General features: G+C 37.9%; 1 protein-coding gene across 1 annotated transcript in view; it reads left to right on the top strand.

Annotated features, from left to right (window-relative positions):
• Window positions 1–891, top strand: part of LOC149815364 (AP-2 complex subunit alpha-1-like) — a 124,035-nt gene extending 123,144 nt beyond the window's left edge. Inside the window, exons 25-27 of the mRNA XM_089989408.1 lie at window positions 51–122; window positions 204–283; window positions 357–891. Coding sequence (XP_089845534.1) covers window positions 51–122; window positions 204–283; window positions 357–498 — 294 coding nt within the window. The 3' untranslated portion in view covers window positions 499–891. The remainder of the gene's footprint in view (window positions 1–50; window positions 123–203; window positions 284–356) is intronic.
• Window positions 892–15,278: the final 14,387 nt, after the last annotated feature.

A 15,278-nucleotide genomic window follows, 5' to 3' on the forward strand; every position in this document is an offset into this window, starting at 1 on the left:
ATTGTTGCATCATTCTGATTCAGGATAAAAATGGTAGCTCTCTTTTGCAGGATCCAAATCCAAACAACCTGGTTGCATGCACTACTTTCTTCTCCGAGGCAACCCGAGCTATGCTTTGTTTGGTAAGAAGCAAACCATCTCTTGTTTTTGGAAGCTTTTTGTTGCATCAGTATGCACCTTACAGCTTTGATCATGTACTTCAGATAAGAGTTGAAACAGATCCATCTGATAGGTCCCAATTGCGAATGACGGTGGCTTCAGGCGATCCAACACTAACATTTGAGTATGTACTAACTGTGCCTACATTTTCTTGGCATGACTTTCCTCTTGGTAGTTATTTCATGATACTGGTACAGGCTGAAGGAGTTCATCAAAGAGCAGTTGATCAGCATACCTGCAGTTTCACCAGCACCAATGCCTCCAGAACCAGTTCCACAACAGGCTCCTTCACCTGCAGCAATGACAGACCCTGGTGCTTTGCTTGCTGGATTGTTTTGAGGAAAGCGGGTTCAACATGTGCAGATTGTTTTAGAAGACTATCAAACCCTGTCTTTGCCAGCATTATTTTAAGCAATAAGGCTGTGTCACATGGAAGGGAATGGTACATGCTGCAAGGGCTGGCCAGAGGACCATGAGCCCGTCGGGATGATGTTACTATCTGAGTGGATTTTTCAGCGGGCTTTTAGATTCTTTGGGCATTTAGGTGTATGTCCTTTCATTTTCTTGTGATTGGAGTGTGTCCTGTGAGTGATTCCCTTGTGGTCCCACTTAGTCGGTTGTGTGATTGAAGCTTGGGAGTGTTGTAGGTTACAGGAGAAGAGGCGTGTCTAATATTTTATAGTCTATGAATCTCATATTTTTATTTAATAAAAAACAATTTAATTGTGTTTTCTGCTGTTTTTTTTCATTTCCTGTAGTAGTGAAAACTTTGAAATGCACAGTTGCACCAATGTCGACTAAGGAGTCCAATTTTCTCTTTTCCTTTCCATTTCTTAATCAATGAAGCAGTCATCATACCTTATGAAAATGCAGTGTTCATTGTCTAATTTTTCATGAGAACTGATTAAACTTGGTCTCAGCAACAAGACTTACTGAAGCGAAAAAGGTAACTTGAAAAGCGTGTCATGTTATCATGCTGCTTAATTTTTTTGATGAAAATGTGTCTCATGAACTAATATGAACGGATGAACTTGAATGGTGAAAGAAAAAGGTAATTTTCAAATTGTCCCCAAAGCTATCAGCATAATTCAAAAGTACACCTGTGCTACGAAAATTTGTAAAATCGCGCGTAGACTTCGTTATGTTTAATTAGAAGAACCCATGGATGATTTTGGCATTTAAATTTGTAACAATCTCAAATATGTATTATATTATTGATGGATGATAAAAAGCAATATCTTTGTAATATCCCCAAGATAGGTTGGTAATAATTGCGGTTAAGTTCAAAATATTGTTGTTTTTATTCTCATAATCAAAATTTTGGTGACTTTCGAACATTTTTTAGGAGGTGCATTTTGAATTATGGGAAAAATATGCTATTTCGAAATTTTCTCAAAAAATGAAAAAGACAAGACACTGTTGGTAGTTGATTCTTACCAAGACAAGACACAGTTGGACCAGAATCTACAAAAGGTCCTAATTTAGTGTTGATGTGTCTCAAAAATTTCTTCGAGGGATATTATGTCACGATATTTACGTTCTTTATTAACAAGCCCTCTGGCTAAACAAGTAATTAATCTTTATCTTGTACAGTGTTTATATATATTTGCAGATATTGTCACGATGAACACGCCAAACAAATCTCTCAACAAGTTAACGGCGGAAAATTTGTTCATGTGAATGAAAACCCTTGGCATCTCTCTCTCTCTATCTATATATATATATATATATATATATGCGGTGGAGTTCCAGAGGTTCGTTCCTAATCTTCAACCGATTAATCCCTCCTCGAACCTCAAGAATCAACACCCTTCTCTCCTCAACGACACTTCATCGCGATTGGATACCCAAAAGAAGATGGTTTTCCGCCAATTCGGAGGATCCCCAGCTTAAGGAATCGTTGATTACCTGGACTCTCTCAAAGACTACGAGAAATTGGGCGTCCCCAAAGGAGCCTGCACCGATTCCGACGAAGGCTTCGATTTGGGCAGGATGAAGCGGTTGCTCCGCTCCCTTGGCAACCCTCATCTCGAGTTTAAGGTGCCACTCGAGATCAGAGCACCACTATGTCTAGTGCTTCCAAAAGAAAGCTTTTTTCGATTACATCCAAAGGCTGATTTTTTCACTCACCCACAACGATTGTGTCTTATGTTCTTCTCTTCATTGATGGAAATACATTGGCTCATTGTTGTCGCTGAGATTATTTCTTTCTCGAGAAATTGTTTGATATTTTTTAAGACCAATTTTCACCATATTGCATGCTAGGCTGCTTGAATCTTTATGTGCAATTGCTTGAAATTTCTATTTATGTTTGTTACAATAGTTGACATGAATTTGCTGAATTTCTCTCCCCTCCTTAAACTCACTCATTTGATTCGTTGTGCGTTTAGGCTGTCCACATTGCTGGTACCAAGGGAAAAGGATCAACGGCCCAATTTATCTCTAATATATTATACTAGGTACGAAATTGATGGGACCTTTCTCTTTTACTGTTCTCTTGTTTGTAATGTTCAGTGGTCTTCACCTTCAGTTCTTGCTTTTATGTTTGTGTGTTATTTCGTTTTGGTTTTTCCAACTGTAGCTATAGAAAAAGGCTCAAGTGGATGTTTATTGTTCTTTGCCATTTATGTTATATATTTCTTCTCTTCTTCTCTTCCATATAGGAAATAAATGTCTATTATGAGTTTATATCATAGTCACAAATATGGGTATCGGGTACACCTACGAGAGGATATTTCTCGCAATATTATGGGTTTGGTGATAAATCCTGGGAAAATATGGGGACTTAAAAAATAAAATAATAACAAAAATAAGTAAAAAATTTCATGTTTAGACAAAAAACTGTATAAATAATAAAGAAATAAGTAAAATATGTAAAACAAAGAAGAAAAACATATTTCAAATGTAAAAAAAAAGAGTAAAACTAATTGAAAATATCGTGATATTTTGCTTTTAATATTGTTTTTCCATCATATTTCTATAATATCTTGATATTTTCAAAATATCACCAATATATGTGACTATGGTTTATATATCAAGTTTAATTAAATATTTTGTCTATACTGCATTCAATAATTAAAATTAATAGGATAAGTTGGGTGGCATATTTCACCTTATATTTAAGTAGCCTAAATAATTTCGTATACTTTTCATAGCTTATATTTATACCTGGCAGTGGATCAAAATTGTGGGGTTTGGTAAATCTGGATCCCGAGCCTCGAGATACATATTGTAATAGTGGTCAGTTCATTAAGGGCGGACTTTGTCCTTTTTATTTTTTATTTGTTTGTATTTTATTTTGAGTCTTGGAATTAGAAGATGATGGGACAACTCTAACTAGCTGTTGGAGCTGCCCCCAATGGTCCCAAATGTGACCGTTTGTGTGTGTGTGTGTGTGGGGGGGGGGGGGGGGGGGGGGCTAGCCTAACAGCTAGTTCGGCTGCCCCGCCCCCCTCTTGTTATAAATAGGGGTTCTCTCCTTGTATCTTCTTATGCTTTCTCAAGCATTTTATAATATAAAAGCATTTATTTTGTACTCTCTTGAGCATTGTGTGGGTGATGTGCATCGATCCATAAGTAGTTCTTTTTGTGTTGATTATGTTCTTGTAAGCCCATAAGAGGTTCTCATTTGTTTTTGTTCTTATTTCATTACAATTTATACTATGTATATATACATTTTTAACGAAACCATACATATATACACTATACATGCATGTGTACATACCATAGTTGGCAAACTCTTAACTCAGGTTCAAATCACCCGGCCCTTGACTCAGGAGTTAATGGGTTGACTCAGTGACTCTATGTTTTATTGTGTAAACACATGAATAAGACATGAAAATAACTAAACTTCAAGCTGTAATATGTCAGCAGTTAAGTTACAGAAACATATAACTGTACATGATCATTAACATTTTTCATTGAACACTGTTAGATTCTTCATAAGTGCCTTTATATAAGAATTGTGCATTAAAAACATAAAATGCATGATAAAAAGTTTATAATTAGCATTAGGATCAGTAAGCTGAATCAGTGACTTATCTGAGTCAACTCGGGCGATTCTCGAGTCGACTCGCCGGGTTGCCAAAATTATATGCCCAAGCAGTCAAAGATAAAATATGGGTGAAAGCTATGAATGAAGAAATGAAGGCTTTGCATGAATGTACCAAGACCTAAAGACAAGAATGTCATAGGGTTAAAGTGGGTGTATAAGATAAACTACAATTTAGATGGGTCAATAAAGTAATATAAAACTAGACTTATTGCAAAGGGATACACCTAAGAGTATGGACCGGATTATGATGAAACATTTAGTCATGTGGTTAAAATATTTACTATCATGCTTATATTGTCCTTTGCAGTTGAATATGGTTGGCCATTGAATCAACTTGATGTTAAAAACATTTTTTGCATGGAGATGTGAAGAAAGAAGTATATATGGAGCAGCTTTAAGGTTATAGCGTTGATGACACAAATGCATATGTCTGCAGGCTAAAAAGAGCAATATATGGCCTGAAGCAAGAACCAAGGTCCTGATTTGAAATGCTTTCATTAGAAATTCAGAGATATGGTTTTCGAAGGTCTTCTCTTGATCACTTATTGTTTATTTTCAAGGAAAATAATATGATGTCATTACTTCTTATATATGTTGAGCTATTTAATGAAAGTCATGCTCAGGATCTTGGAAACTTTTCCATTTCTTTTCTTGAGATGAATCGTGACTTCATGCGCAAGATTCAAAAGAAAGAAATTGCAGAGGCTTTGAAGAAAATGAAATCAAGAAGGGCAGTTGGCCCAGATGGTATACCTATCGAGGCTTGAAAATGCTTGGGAGAGAAAGGTTTAGAATGGTTGACAAATTTTTTTAACAAGATTTGGCGGACAAATAAGATGCCTAATGAGTGGAGGAAGAGTACTTTGGTGCCTCTATATAAGAATAAGGGTGATATACAAGATTGCACAAACTATCGTGGTATAAAACTCATGAGTCATACTATGAAACTTTGGGAGAGGGTGATTGAGTCTAGGTTGAGGAAGGTTGTCATGATATCGGAGAATCAATTTGGTTTTATGCCTGGAAGATCTACTATGGAAGCTATACATCTTCTTAGACAACTTATTGAGAGAAATAGAGAGAGGAACAAAGATTTGCATATGGTTTTTATTGATTTGGAGAAGGCTTACGATAGAGTACCTAGGGACGTTCTCTGGTGGACAATGATGAAGAAAGGTGTTTCTCTCAAGTATATTAGTATAATTAAAGATATGTATGAAGGAGTAGTAACCAATGTCCGCACTTGTGGAGGGGTGACAACCAATTTTCCTATAACGGTTGGGTTACATCAAGGATCTGCTTTAAGCCCTTTCCTATTTGTTATAGTGATGGATGAGCTTACGAGATCAATTCAAGAAAATGTGTCGTGGTGTATGTTGTTTGCTGATGATATTGTTTTGATTGATGAGTCTAGAGCTGGGGTTAATGCTAAGTTAGAATTATGGAGACAGACATTGGAAGCAAGAAGTTTTAAGTTGAGTAAGAGTAAGACAGAATACATGGCATGTCGATTTAGTAAGCAACGAAATAGAGATGGGAGTGTAGTGAAGCTTGGTGAGCAAGAAATATCGGTGGATGATTCTTTCAAATATTTGGGATCTATCATTCAAAAGTATGGAGAAATTGATGGAGATGTAAATCATAGGATAAAGGTTGGGTGGATGAAATGGAAGAGTGCAACTGGAGTGTTGTGCGATCGTAAAATGCCATTGCGGTTGAAGGGAAAGTTTTATAGGACGACTATTAGGCCCGCTTTACTATATGGTACGGAATGTTGGGCTGCCAAGATACATCATATTCAAAAAATGAGTGTAGCTGAGATGGATGTGTGGAAATACAATAAAAGATAAGATTCGGAACGAGGAGATACGTAAGAAGGTAGGCGTTGCACCCATTGAAAATAAGATGAGAGAGAATCGTTTACGGTGGTTTGGACATATTCGACGAAGGCCTAATGATGCTCCAGTTAGAAGGATGGAGAAATGGGAAAATATATTAGTTAAAAGAGGTCGGGGTAGGCCTAGGAAGACATGGATGGAGGTGATAGGAAAGGATATGAATGCTTTGAACCTCACCGAGGACATGGCATTGGATAGAAATGAATGGAGGAGAAGGATTCATGTGGAAGACCCAGAATGATTTTCTTTGTTGGTTCATATCGCCGACCCCAATTGTTTTGGGATGAAGGCGTAGTTGTTGTTGTTGTTGTTGTTGTTGTTGTTGTCATTACTTCTTATATATGTTGATATTATAGTAACAGAAAATTTCGGACAACATATTGAAGAAATTAAATGTATGCTTGCTAAGAGGTTTTAGATGAAGCATTTGAGAAAACTGAAGTATTTTCTAGGTGTTCAAGTGGACAGGAATCAAGATGATAGTTTAGTCTTGACACAACACAAATATACTATGGATTTACTGGCCAAAACAGGTATGAACGAATGTAAGCCAATTTCTATACCAAGTTCAGTGCAATAAAGATTAGGGAATTTAGAGATCTTTATAGTGATCCTGTTGAATATAGAAGTATGGTAGGTATGCTTCAATAACTAACCTTTACAAGGCCTGGCATTATATATGTTGTTAATCGGGTCTCATTATTTATGCATCTGTCAAAGGTGAGTCACATGGAAGATACAAAGAGAATATTGTAATGTCTAAAGGAAACTATTGGGGATAGATTGATATATAAGAAGAGGGGGCAATAAGATATATTGATGTTAATGGTATTCTCTGATGCAGATTGGGCTTGTGATCCGAAGGAAAGGAGATCTATTTCCGGTTACTGTGTTTATATTGAGAGAAATTTAATATCTTGAAGCAGCAAGAAGCAAAGAGAAGTTGCTAGATCTAGTACTGAGGTAGAATATAGAGCGATGACATCTGTTACATTAGAACTTACATGGATGGGATTCTTGTTATCAGAATTGAGAGAAAGATTGCCAAAGACCATGTTATTTTCTAATAATCAAACTGCCACTAAAATATTGTTAAATCCGGTTCAACATGACAAGACAAAACATATTGAAATTGATCAGCAGTTTATCCGACAAAAGATTGAAGATGGAGAGTTGGAGGCAAATTCATGGGCACAGAAAACCAGATAGCTAATTTGTTTACAAAGGGATTGACAACACAAAGATTTTGGTATCTTAAAAACAAGTTGTCCATGGTGAAGACCATGTACAACTTTAGGGAGGGTATTGGATAGTGACTGAACCTATCTAGATCCAGATCATGTCAAATTTGGGTCACGTGAGACCTAGATCCAAATTACGTCAGATTTGGGTCACGTGAAACCCAAATCCAAATCACGTCAAATTTGGTTCTTTGTATTATATGTATCTGTATGTGTTTGGTCTGTTTTGCCCTTAATTAGTGTATATGTTGTGTCTTGTATTATAAGGGCATTATTGTAATATACCATCATGTTTCTCTATTGCAAAGATTGAAAGGCATGGATATCAAGGCAATTTCTGTCATGGTATCACAGCAGGATAGGGCTAAGTCCTCTCAAATCTATGACTGTTATCCTCTTCTTTCAATCTATCCTTTTCTTCTGTCTATCTTCTCTTCTTATTTTCCTTTCACCCTTTTTTTCCTTTCCAATCGTTTCTTTCAATCTATATTAGCCCTATTCCCTGTTGCTTTAGTTTCTTTTGTTAAAAGCATATAGATCTGATTTGCATGACATCTTTGGGTCATAATTTGACTGCATGACACAAACTTACGTTTGCCCTAGTCAACCTAGGGAGCGATGCAGCGCTGCTGGCACATGACATGTAAGGACCCACCAATCTTTTATCATGACCCTCTTTATTGTATGACTGACTCTATATTGCGGCATGTGAAAATTCATGGGTAACATCAAGCATCTGGTGCATTTCAAATGGTTATGTGCTTCCGTATCCAAACCTGTATAATAATGATTAACAAAGATTAATACAATATGTATCGAAACACAATATGTAAGTATAAAAATAACTATAGATCAAATGTTTAGGTACAATGAAGAAATAACTACCTCAAACAGCACCACTATCTCTGTAAGGTTTTCTCTTTCGCTCCTCGTGCTACTCAAACTTTGCATACAAGTATGCAAGTATGGTTGCTGTCCATGCATATTCATCGATGTGATCCAGGTCTTTCAATTGTTCGATCTACGATGCATAGACCGACTTTCCACCAGTATCGATGAATAAGTATAAGCCAAAGAAGTATATCAAGAATGCTCTCACCGTCTTGTCCACCCTACTATCGCCCTTTCCTCTAACACACGTTAATTTTACCTTTATCCTTCTTTCTTTACTGGGGTCATAATTGCTCTTATTGGCTTTGAACGCATTATCATCTGCTTGCAAATAAATATCACACAAGTACTTGAAATTTCTTCACTGTTGTCCACTAATTGGCTCCCCATGACACTTTAGTCCAACTTTTTGTGTCATGTCCTCCAACATGATGGCCATCTCAAGATCTACGAACTAGAATGTCTTGGTTGTTGGATTCCAAAATTGCACAACAGTCTCTAAGAGGGAGTGACTAATGTTCCATGGTGTGATCTCCAAGAATTTGCGAAAATGCATTTGATCGAACAACTCCACTTTCTTTGTTAGTGTTAAAAACTATTAGTGTGCTTGGTTCCAATAGAACTAGTGCATGTTGGCTTTTTGGAATCAATAATTCATTTTTTGTAATGGATGTGACTCCCTCTTCACCCACTTATGCACACCAAATCGTGCTTCAAAATTACCAGGATAACCTAGTTCATAGTTTTTTGTTAGCTTTTGTTGTTGTGTTGAGAAATTTCAGATAATGTTTTTGGTCCCTTTCTTCTTATTGGCCATATTGTATTAATAAACAAATTTAAATTTTTCTACAATACCAATATGGGAATATTGAACAAACATTGTAAAAAACAATCAGCATATTTGTGTTTCAAAAAGCATCTAAAAAAATAGAACATTGTGCTTACCGAAATAATAAAAAAGCATTTCATTTCAAGAAAAAAAAATGAACATTGTTTCATTCACTTTAAACAAAATGAAACAATATTTGATTCAACTATTAAACAAAATGAAACAGTGTTTGATTCAACCCTTAAACAAAAGGGAACACTTGCTTACCAAAAAAACACATTGCCGATGGTTCAACTGTGATGAAATGCCTCTGATGAATAGTTGACGAAAATAAATTTCAAAAATAGTTGCCAATTTTTTTTTGACGAAAATAGTTGTCGGAAGGAAAGCAGGTTGGAGAACACTGACTGGGACAAAAGACAAAAAAAAAACCTAGATTATGTGAAAATAATCATGTTGAAGACCATAACGAGTTTATATATGATTCAAGAAATTCATAAAAATTAAAAAATATCACATATTTATTATAATTTTGTAAATATTTAAGTATGATATTTGTGATATTTAGATATTCACAAATAACTTTATGCAAGCGCGTTCAATATATGCGAAAAAATTAGTTATTTGTGAAATAGTGGTAAGTGTTTCACAAATAAATTTATGTGATTTCGGAAAGTATATGCAAAATAATAGGATATTTGCGAGAGGTGTTTCACAAGTATATTTTTGCGAAATATTAACATATATGCCAAAAAATATGATATTTGCAATTTTGGTAGTTTCAGTTTCATCAAAATTATTTTGCAAATAAATTTATGTGAGTTCGTGAGGTCTAAATTCACATAAAAAAACATGTGATTCTATATTTAAGTGGGTGTTGGACATAGCCAACAAGTGATACAATTTTATCAATAAAAAGCCTAAATTCTTAATTGTGAAGGGTAAAAGGGTCTTAGCAATGTTGAATATTTGTGATTTTAGACATCCAAAGAATATTGAAATTTGTAAGATTTTTTTGAAAAATCAGGTCAAATTGACACTCACTCCATCAAGAAACCTTTTGTTCTAAGTGGCTAACCCACTCTAGAGAGAGCGAGAGATTCCACACATGCAAGCAGAGCTAAATTCTAGAACTAACTAAACTAACTAGTGGTTCAATAGTCAAAGGTCGGGCCTGACAAAAAATGCCCTTGTTCATGCAGCAAGATTGGGACGTGAGATCAGATTTTGATTTTAACAGCAATTTTAGATTTTGCTGAAGTCATATTTTCTTGGTAATATTGTCTCTTTTTTTTTTTAGGAAAGATAATTGAATTAAACCAGAGAAACAATCCACCAGCTAAGAGTGATGAAATATCATTAGGAGGGCGGAAAAACAGAGTGGCAGAGGAACCAAGGTACAAGCATACAGCGCAGAAAAAACAGTAATGTGGCAAAACATAATAGGAAAAAGGACTCCCAGGGGGGTTCTGCTACAGAGATCTAGCAGCGAACAGAGCTGTTGAAAAAAAAAAACCTTCTAGGGTGAGGCATCAATCAGAAGATTGTGCACCGAGTGTCAATCCAATCCAGGTGCTCAGCCGGCCATTTGCTGCTAACCCTGTCCGTTACTGACGAGCACAATGACTGCAAGATGGCAGCCGAATCAGAATGCGCTCCCCTGAAGATTCGGTTGTTTCTCTCACACCACATCCGCTTCCGAGCAGAGAGGATCCACACCCTCCAAGCGTTTACCCGGCTTGTTAAGATGCATTGCAACCAGCATGTCCCTGGGAAATACCATGGCAACGAGGTCTAAACCCAGGTCTTCCAAGCATGGTCCAGCAGTCGTCCAATGAATGCACAGCACCAAAAAAAGGTGATACATCGACTCTTCCTCCCTGCAGCAAAGAGAGCACCTGCTGGCCAGATTAAAGACATGTTGCTTGAGACGAACTTTCGTGTTAACCTTACCCAGTAATATGTGCCAACCGAAGAGAGAGTCCCTGCCAGGGAGTATACCCCCGCCCCCCCTTTCCCCCCCACCCTCCTCGCAGCGCCTTATTTGGAAGCCACTGTACGGAGGGGTCACACAAACCGTGGTAGAACGACGATGTTTTGAAGACCCCGTCCCCCATAAACATACATACAAGTGCATCCTGCTGCTGCGAGCAAAGGTGGCTTGCTAGAACGCTCATCAACACCGGCCACCGCAGTGCTATGTTAGGTGAAGGGTCCCTACGCAGCTCAATACGCTGATTTTCAGACCATACTCATAGAGATCGGAAAAAGCGTCACACAGCCTACCGTCACGCAGCCAACCGTCCTGCCAAAACAGGGTGGAGACGCGGTCACCTACCTCGACCCTGCAATGACCCACCCTTTTCAAACATCCGAGCCTCTTTTCTATTTGGTATTTTCTGACTAGTTCCAAGGCCAGCCATTCATGTATTTTTAAGAGAAAATGATAGCAATTTTATCCTATTTCTTGCAAATATGCAGTGACCACTTTGCTGGGAGCGCCTTGTTAAAGAGGTTGAGATTTAAGATCCCTAACTCCCTTTGGTCTAGAGGGCACGCCACAAGGACCAGCTGACCAAGGAGGACGTGCTCTTGCCCTCAGCCTCTCATCCAAATAAAATGTTAGAGGGTGACCATCACAGGCATAGAATTTTTTCGCAACCCGCAACGTGCTAGACTGCTCACTCAGCCTAACAGCCAAAGGCCACACAACACTTTTGAATCATTTCATTAGCCCTGCGCACCACCTCGTGTACAATTGCTTAGCAGAAGCTGATCAAACACACCTCTAAATGTATATTCTGTCTGGTTCATGTCACTTATGTGTATAGCCGTCTCATATCGGCTAGCAAGCATAAAGATGCCTTAGCCTTTCATGCCATGGAGTGTATTGCAATTTCATAGGCACACCCAAGCATAACCTCACCAAGGACATGGCATATTCGGCGAAGGCCTAATGATGCTCCCGTTAGAAGGATGGAGAAATGGGAAAATATATTAGTTAAAAGAGGTCGGGGTAGGCTTAGGAAGACATGGATGGAGGTGACCCAAGGACATGGCATTGGATAGAAATGATTGGAGGAGAAGGATTCATGTGGAAGACCCATAATGATTTTCTTTTTTGGTTCATATCATCGACCCCAATTATTTTGAGATGAAGGCGTAGTTGTTGTTGTTGTTGTTGTACCCAAGCATAACCTCACCACAGAAGGGACAAGGCCTTGTGATCCCTAGTCTGAAAACCAGTTGATGATTGTATGCCACAGTGAAGAGCACCACCCTGACTTGTTCGCTGACTCTTAGGCATTCACTTACCTAGCTCTGAGTGAATATACTCGGTTGGAACCATCTAAGATGATCCTTAGAGAAATTAGCCCTAACCTACACACACACCCATGCGTCCAAACGTTAAACATGTGAAACCCATCTAAGTTGAGAGGTTCTTAACCAAATTTCCAAGGGCAACATCTTCTGATCCGTTGACACTGCTTAGCCAAACAACAATCCACGCCTGTATCGCCACACATTATCGTACCAATGATGATATAGTTGCCTATCATATGTCATACTACTACCGCACATCATCGATCAAGCCAACACATACCGTATATTCTTACACTCGATGCATTTTCTACTCAGTAGAGCTCTGCACTACTACTGTACATCATCGATCAAGCCTACACATACCGTACATTCTTACATTCGATGCATTTTCTACTTAGTAGAGTTCTGCATTGCACATGCCCCATTCTGAAGGCTCGGTCAGTAACATTCTCTTCCACTCAAACCATTATCGTCCTTGACAATATCGATGCAGGTAAGAACATAGTCTTTACTTATGCTAGTTTTCCTTGACACTTATCTTTGGTCTTCTTTTCTTCACCCTACTCAACTTGTTATGGTTTTCATTTGCCATCGTCACAACCTTTAGCATGCTAAGTAGATAAGGCCCTCGTTGAGGATTTGCACAACCTAGATATCAAATTGTGCACTCAGGCACAAACTATAACTTATGTTGTCACACACGCAGGTGTGAACCAGTTGACGCACGCCGGCATCCATGGATTATGCACATGCAGGTGCAGAGGCAGGTAGATATTCAAGAACAATGCTCACAGGCTCAGGCTGTGTTCGACGCATGCCATTAGTACACACTTGCAAATGTAAAACTCCTATGCACAGTCATGTAAGTAGATCCTACAAAGTTGAGGATTCAGACGAGCATTCACGTCCAGCTTCTTTGGATTGATTACAGTAGACCTGCGATCAGAGATTAGATGTTGATCTATCAAGTAAATCAATCTACTAAGTTGTTTATGCACTTAGTTGATTGATTATTAGACGATGATCTAAGCTAACTGCTTAAGTCATGGGAAGCTTTGTTAATTCTGTAATTCTGATCACTTGTAGATTTCGTTAATTGATGTTGATATCGGTCTCGTAGGCTACTATAAGCATGTAGACAACATTCAATGGATGAACATTAGATGCAATAAATCATAATCGTAAATGCACTCATCTTTGGAATGAGATTAGGCGCGGATGAGTTGGAAGCTCATCAGATCGCCTGACGTTGGATCGACTATGCACTTATGAAATTCATCTGTGAATAGAAGAATCTGGTTGCTGAGTTCTTTTGACAGGAACTACTGGAGCTTGTTGGAATTGATTAAAATGGAATGGATGAGTGATCAATGATCCTTTACTAGTTTGTGGAATAACTAGCAAGGCCTATTCCTCTCAACGAGACCATCTCCCTAAGGAGCCAAGAATAAAAGCTTTATTGATCTGAAATCTCAAATTTACAAATTGACTCAATTACAAATAACTGAATAGCTTTTTCTATAAGGCCCCTTCTATTTATAACATTTGAATTCCCTTTGGCGCCAACAGCTTGGGTGGCCCATGGATTAAATCCCCCGATTGATGACCTTTGTTGTACTACTGAAGCCATGAAAACCTTACCTGCTAATTACTGCACATGCTGAATTACCTAGACTAACCCAATTGCACGCTGACTTGCAGTACCTGTTGACCCGGCTATGCACTACGCTAACCCAACTGAACCATCTAACTGAATGCCTATCTGTCCAAAACACTGTCTAACCGACTATCACTTACCTTGCTGTCATGTATAGCTCGGTCCACCCTGCTCAAGAATAGTCGTTTCACTTGGGTTCGTTTCAATCCCTCCCGCTTGAAATTGTCCTAGTCCTCTAGGATCAAAATCTGGCTATCTATTCTTCATGTTATAATTTCATTCCCATTTAGCCATTGCTTTGCTTTCATGATCCCATTCATCCAAATACTTTCTAATTCTTCTTATACCCCTTCGCACCAATTTGAACTTCAATACTTGTGTGGGCTGTTGAGTAATTGTTTCTTGTATTTCTTCTCTTGGACTTGGACCATGATAAGGCTTAAGTCGAGATACATGAAAAACTAGATGGATGAGCACACTTTGGGGTAACTTCAACTTGTAGGCTACTTCCCCAATTCTAGCTACAATTTGATAAGGGCCAAAATACTTGGGTGAAAGCTTGGTTATAGGGTTCTTGCTTAGGGAGAATTGCCTATGATGAATGCGCTTAAGCCATACCCAATCACCCACTTGGAACTCTCTATCCTTTTTTTGCCTATTATAGACTTGTTTCATTTTATTTTGGGCGTGCTCAATGTTTTTCTTTAAAATTCTTAAGATCTCATCTCTTGCTCTTAATTGTTGATCTACTATAGGAATATTGGTTGTTCCTTCTTTATATAAAAGGGTTTGAGGAGGAGGTTTTGCATAAACTGCTTCATAAGGCGTCATTCCCGTAGTACAATGAAAAAAAGTGTTGTAATACCATTCGGCCTATGGCAAGTAATTGACCCACTCATCTTGTTTTTCACTTGTAAAACATCTCAAATAAGTTTCAAGTGTTCTATTAACCACCTCTGTTTGCCCATCTGTTTGTGAATGATTTGTTGTGCTAAAGCACATTTTGGTGCTCATCAAGGTAAAGTACTCTTTCCAAAATCTATTAAGGCCGGATCTCTATCACATGTGATAGTCTTAGGCATGCCATATAGCTTAGCCACATTTTGCAAAAAAGCTTTTGCAATCATTTGCACTGAGTAAGTGCTAGGTAAAGCTATAAAGTGAGCAAATTTGGATAGTCTATCTACCGCTACAAAAATCACTTCTTTCTTTTGTGAAGATGAAA

The sequence above is a fragment of the Nuphar pumila genome, chromosome 15 (genome assembly GCF_984573655.1).
Source record: "Nuphar pumila chromosome 15, dmNupPumi1.hap1.1, whole genome shotgun sequence".
Lineage (NCBI taxonomy): Eukaryota > Viridiplantae > Streptophyta > Magnoliopsida > Nymphaeales > Nymphaeaceae > Nuphar > Nuphar pumila.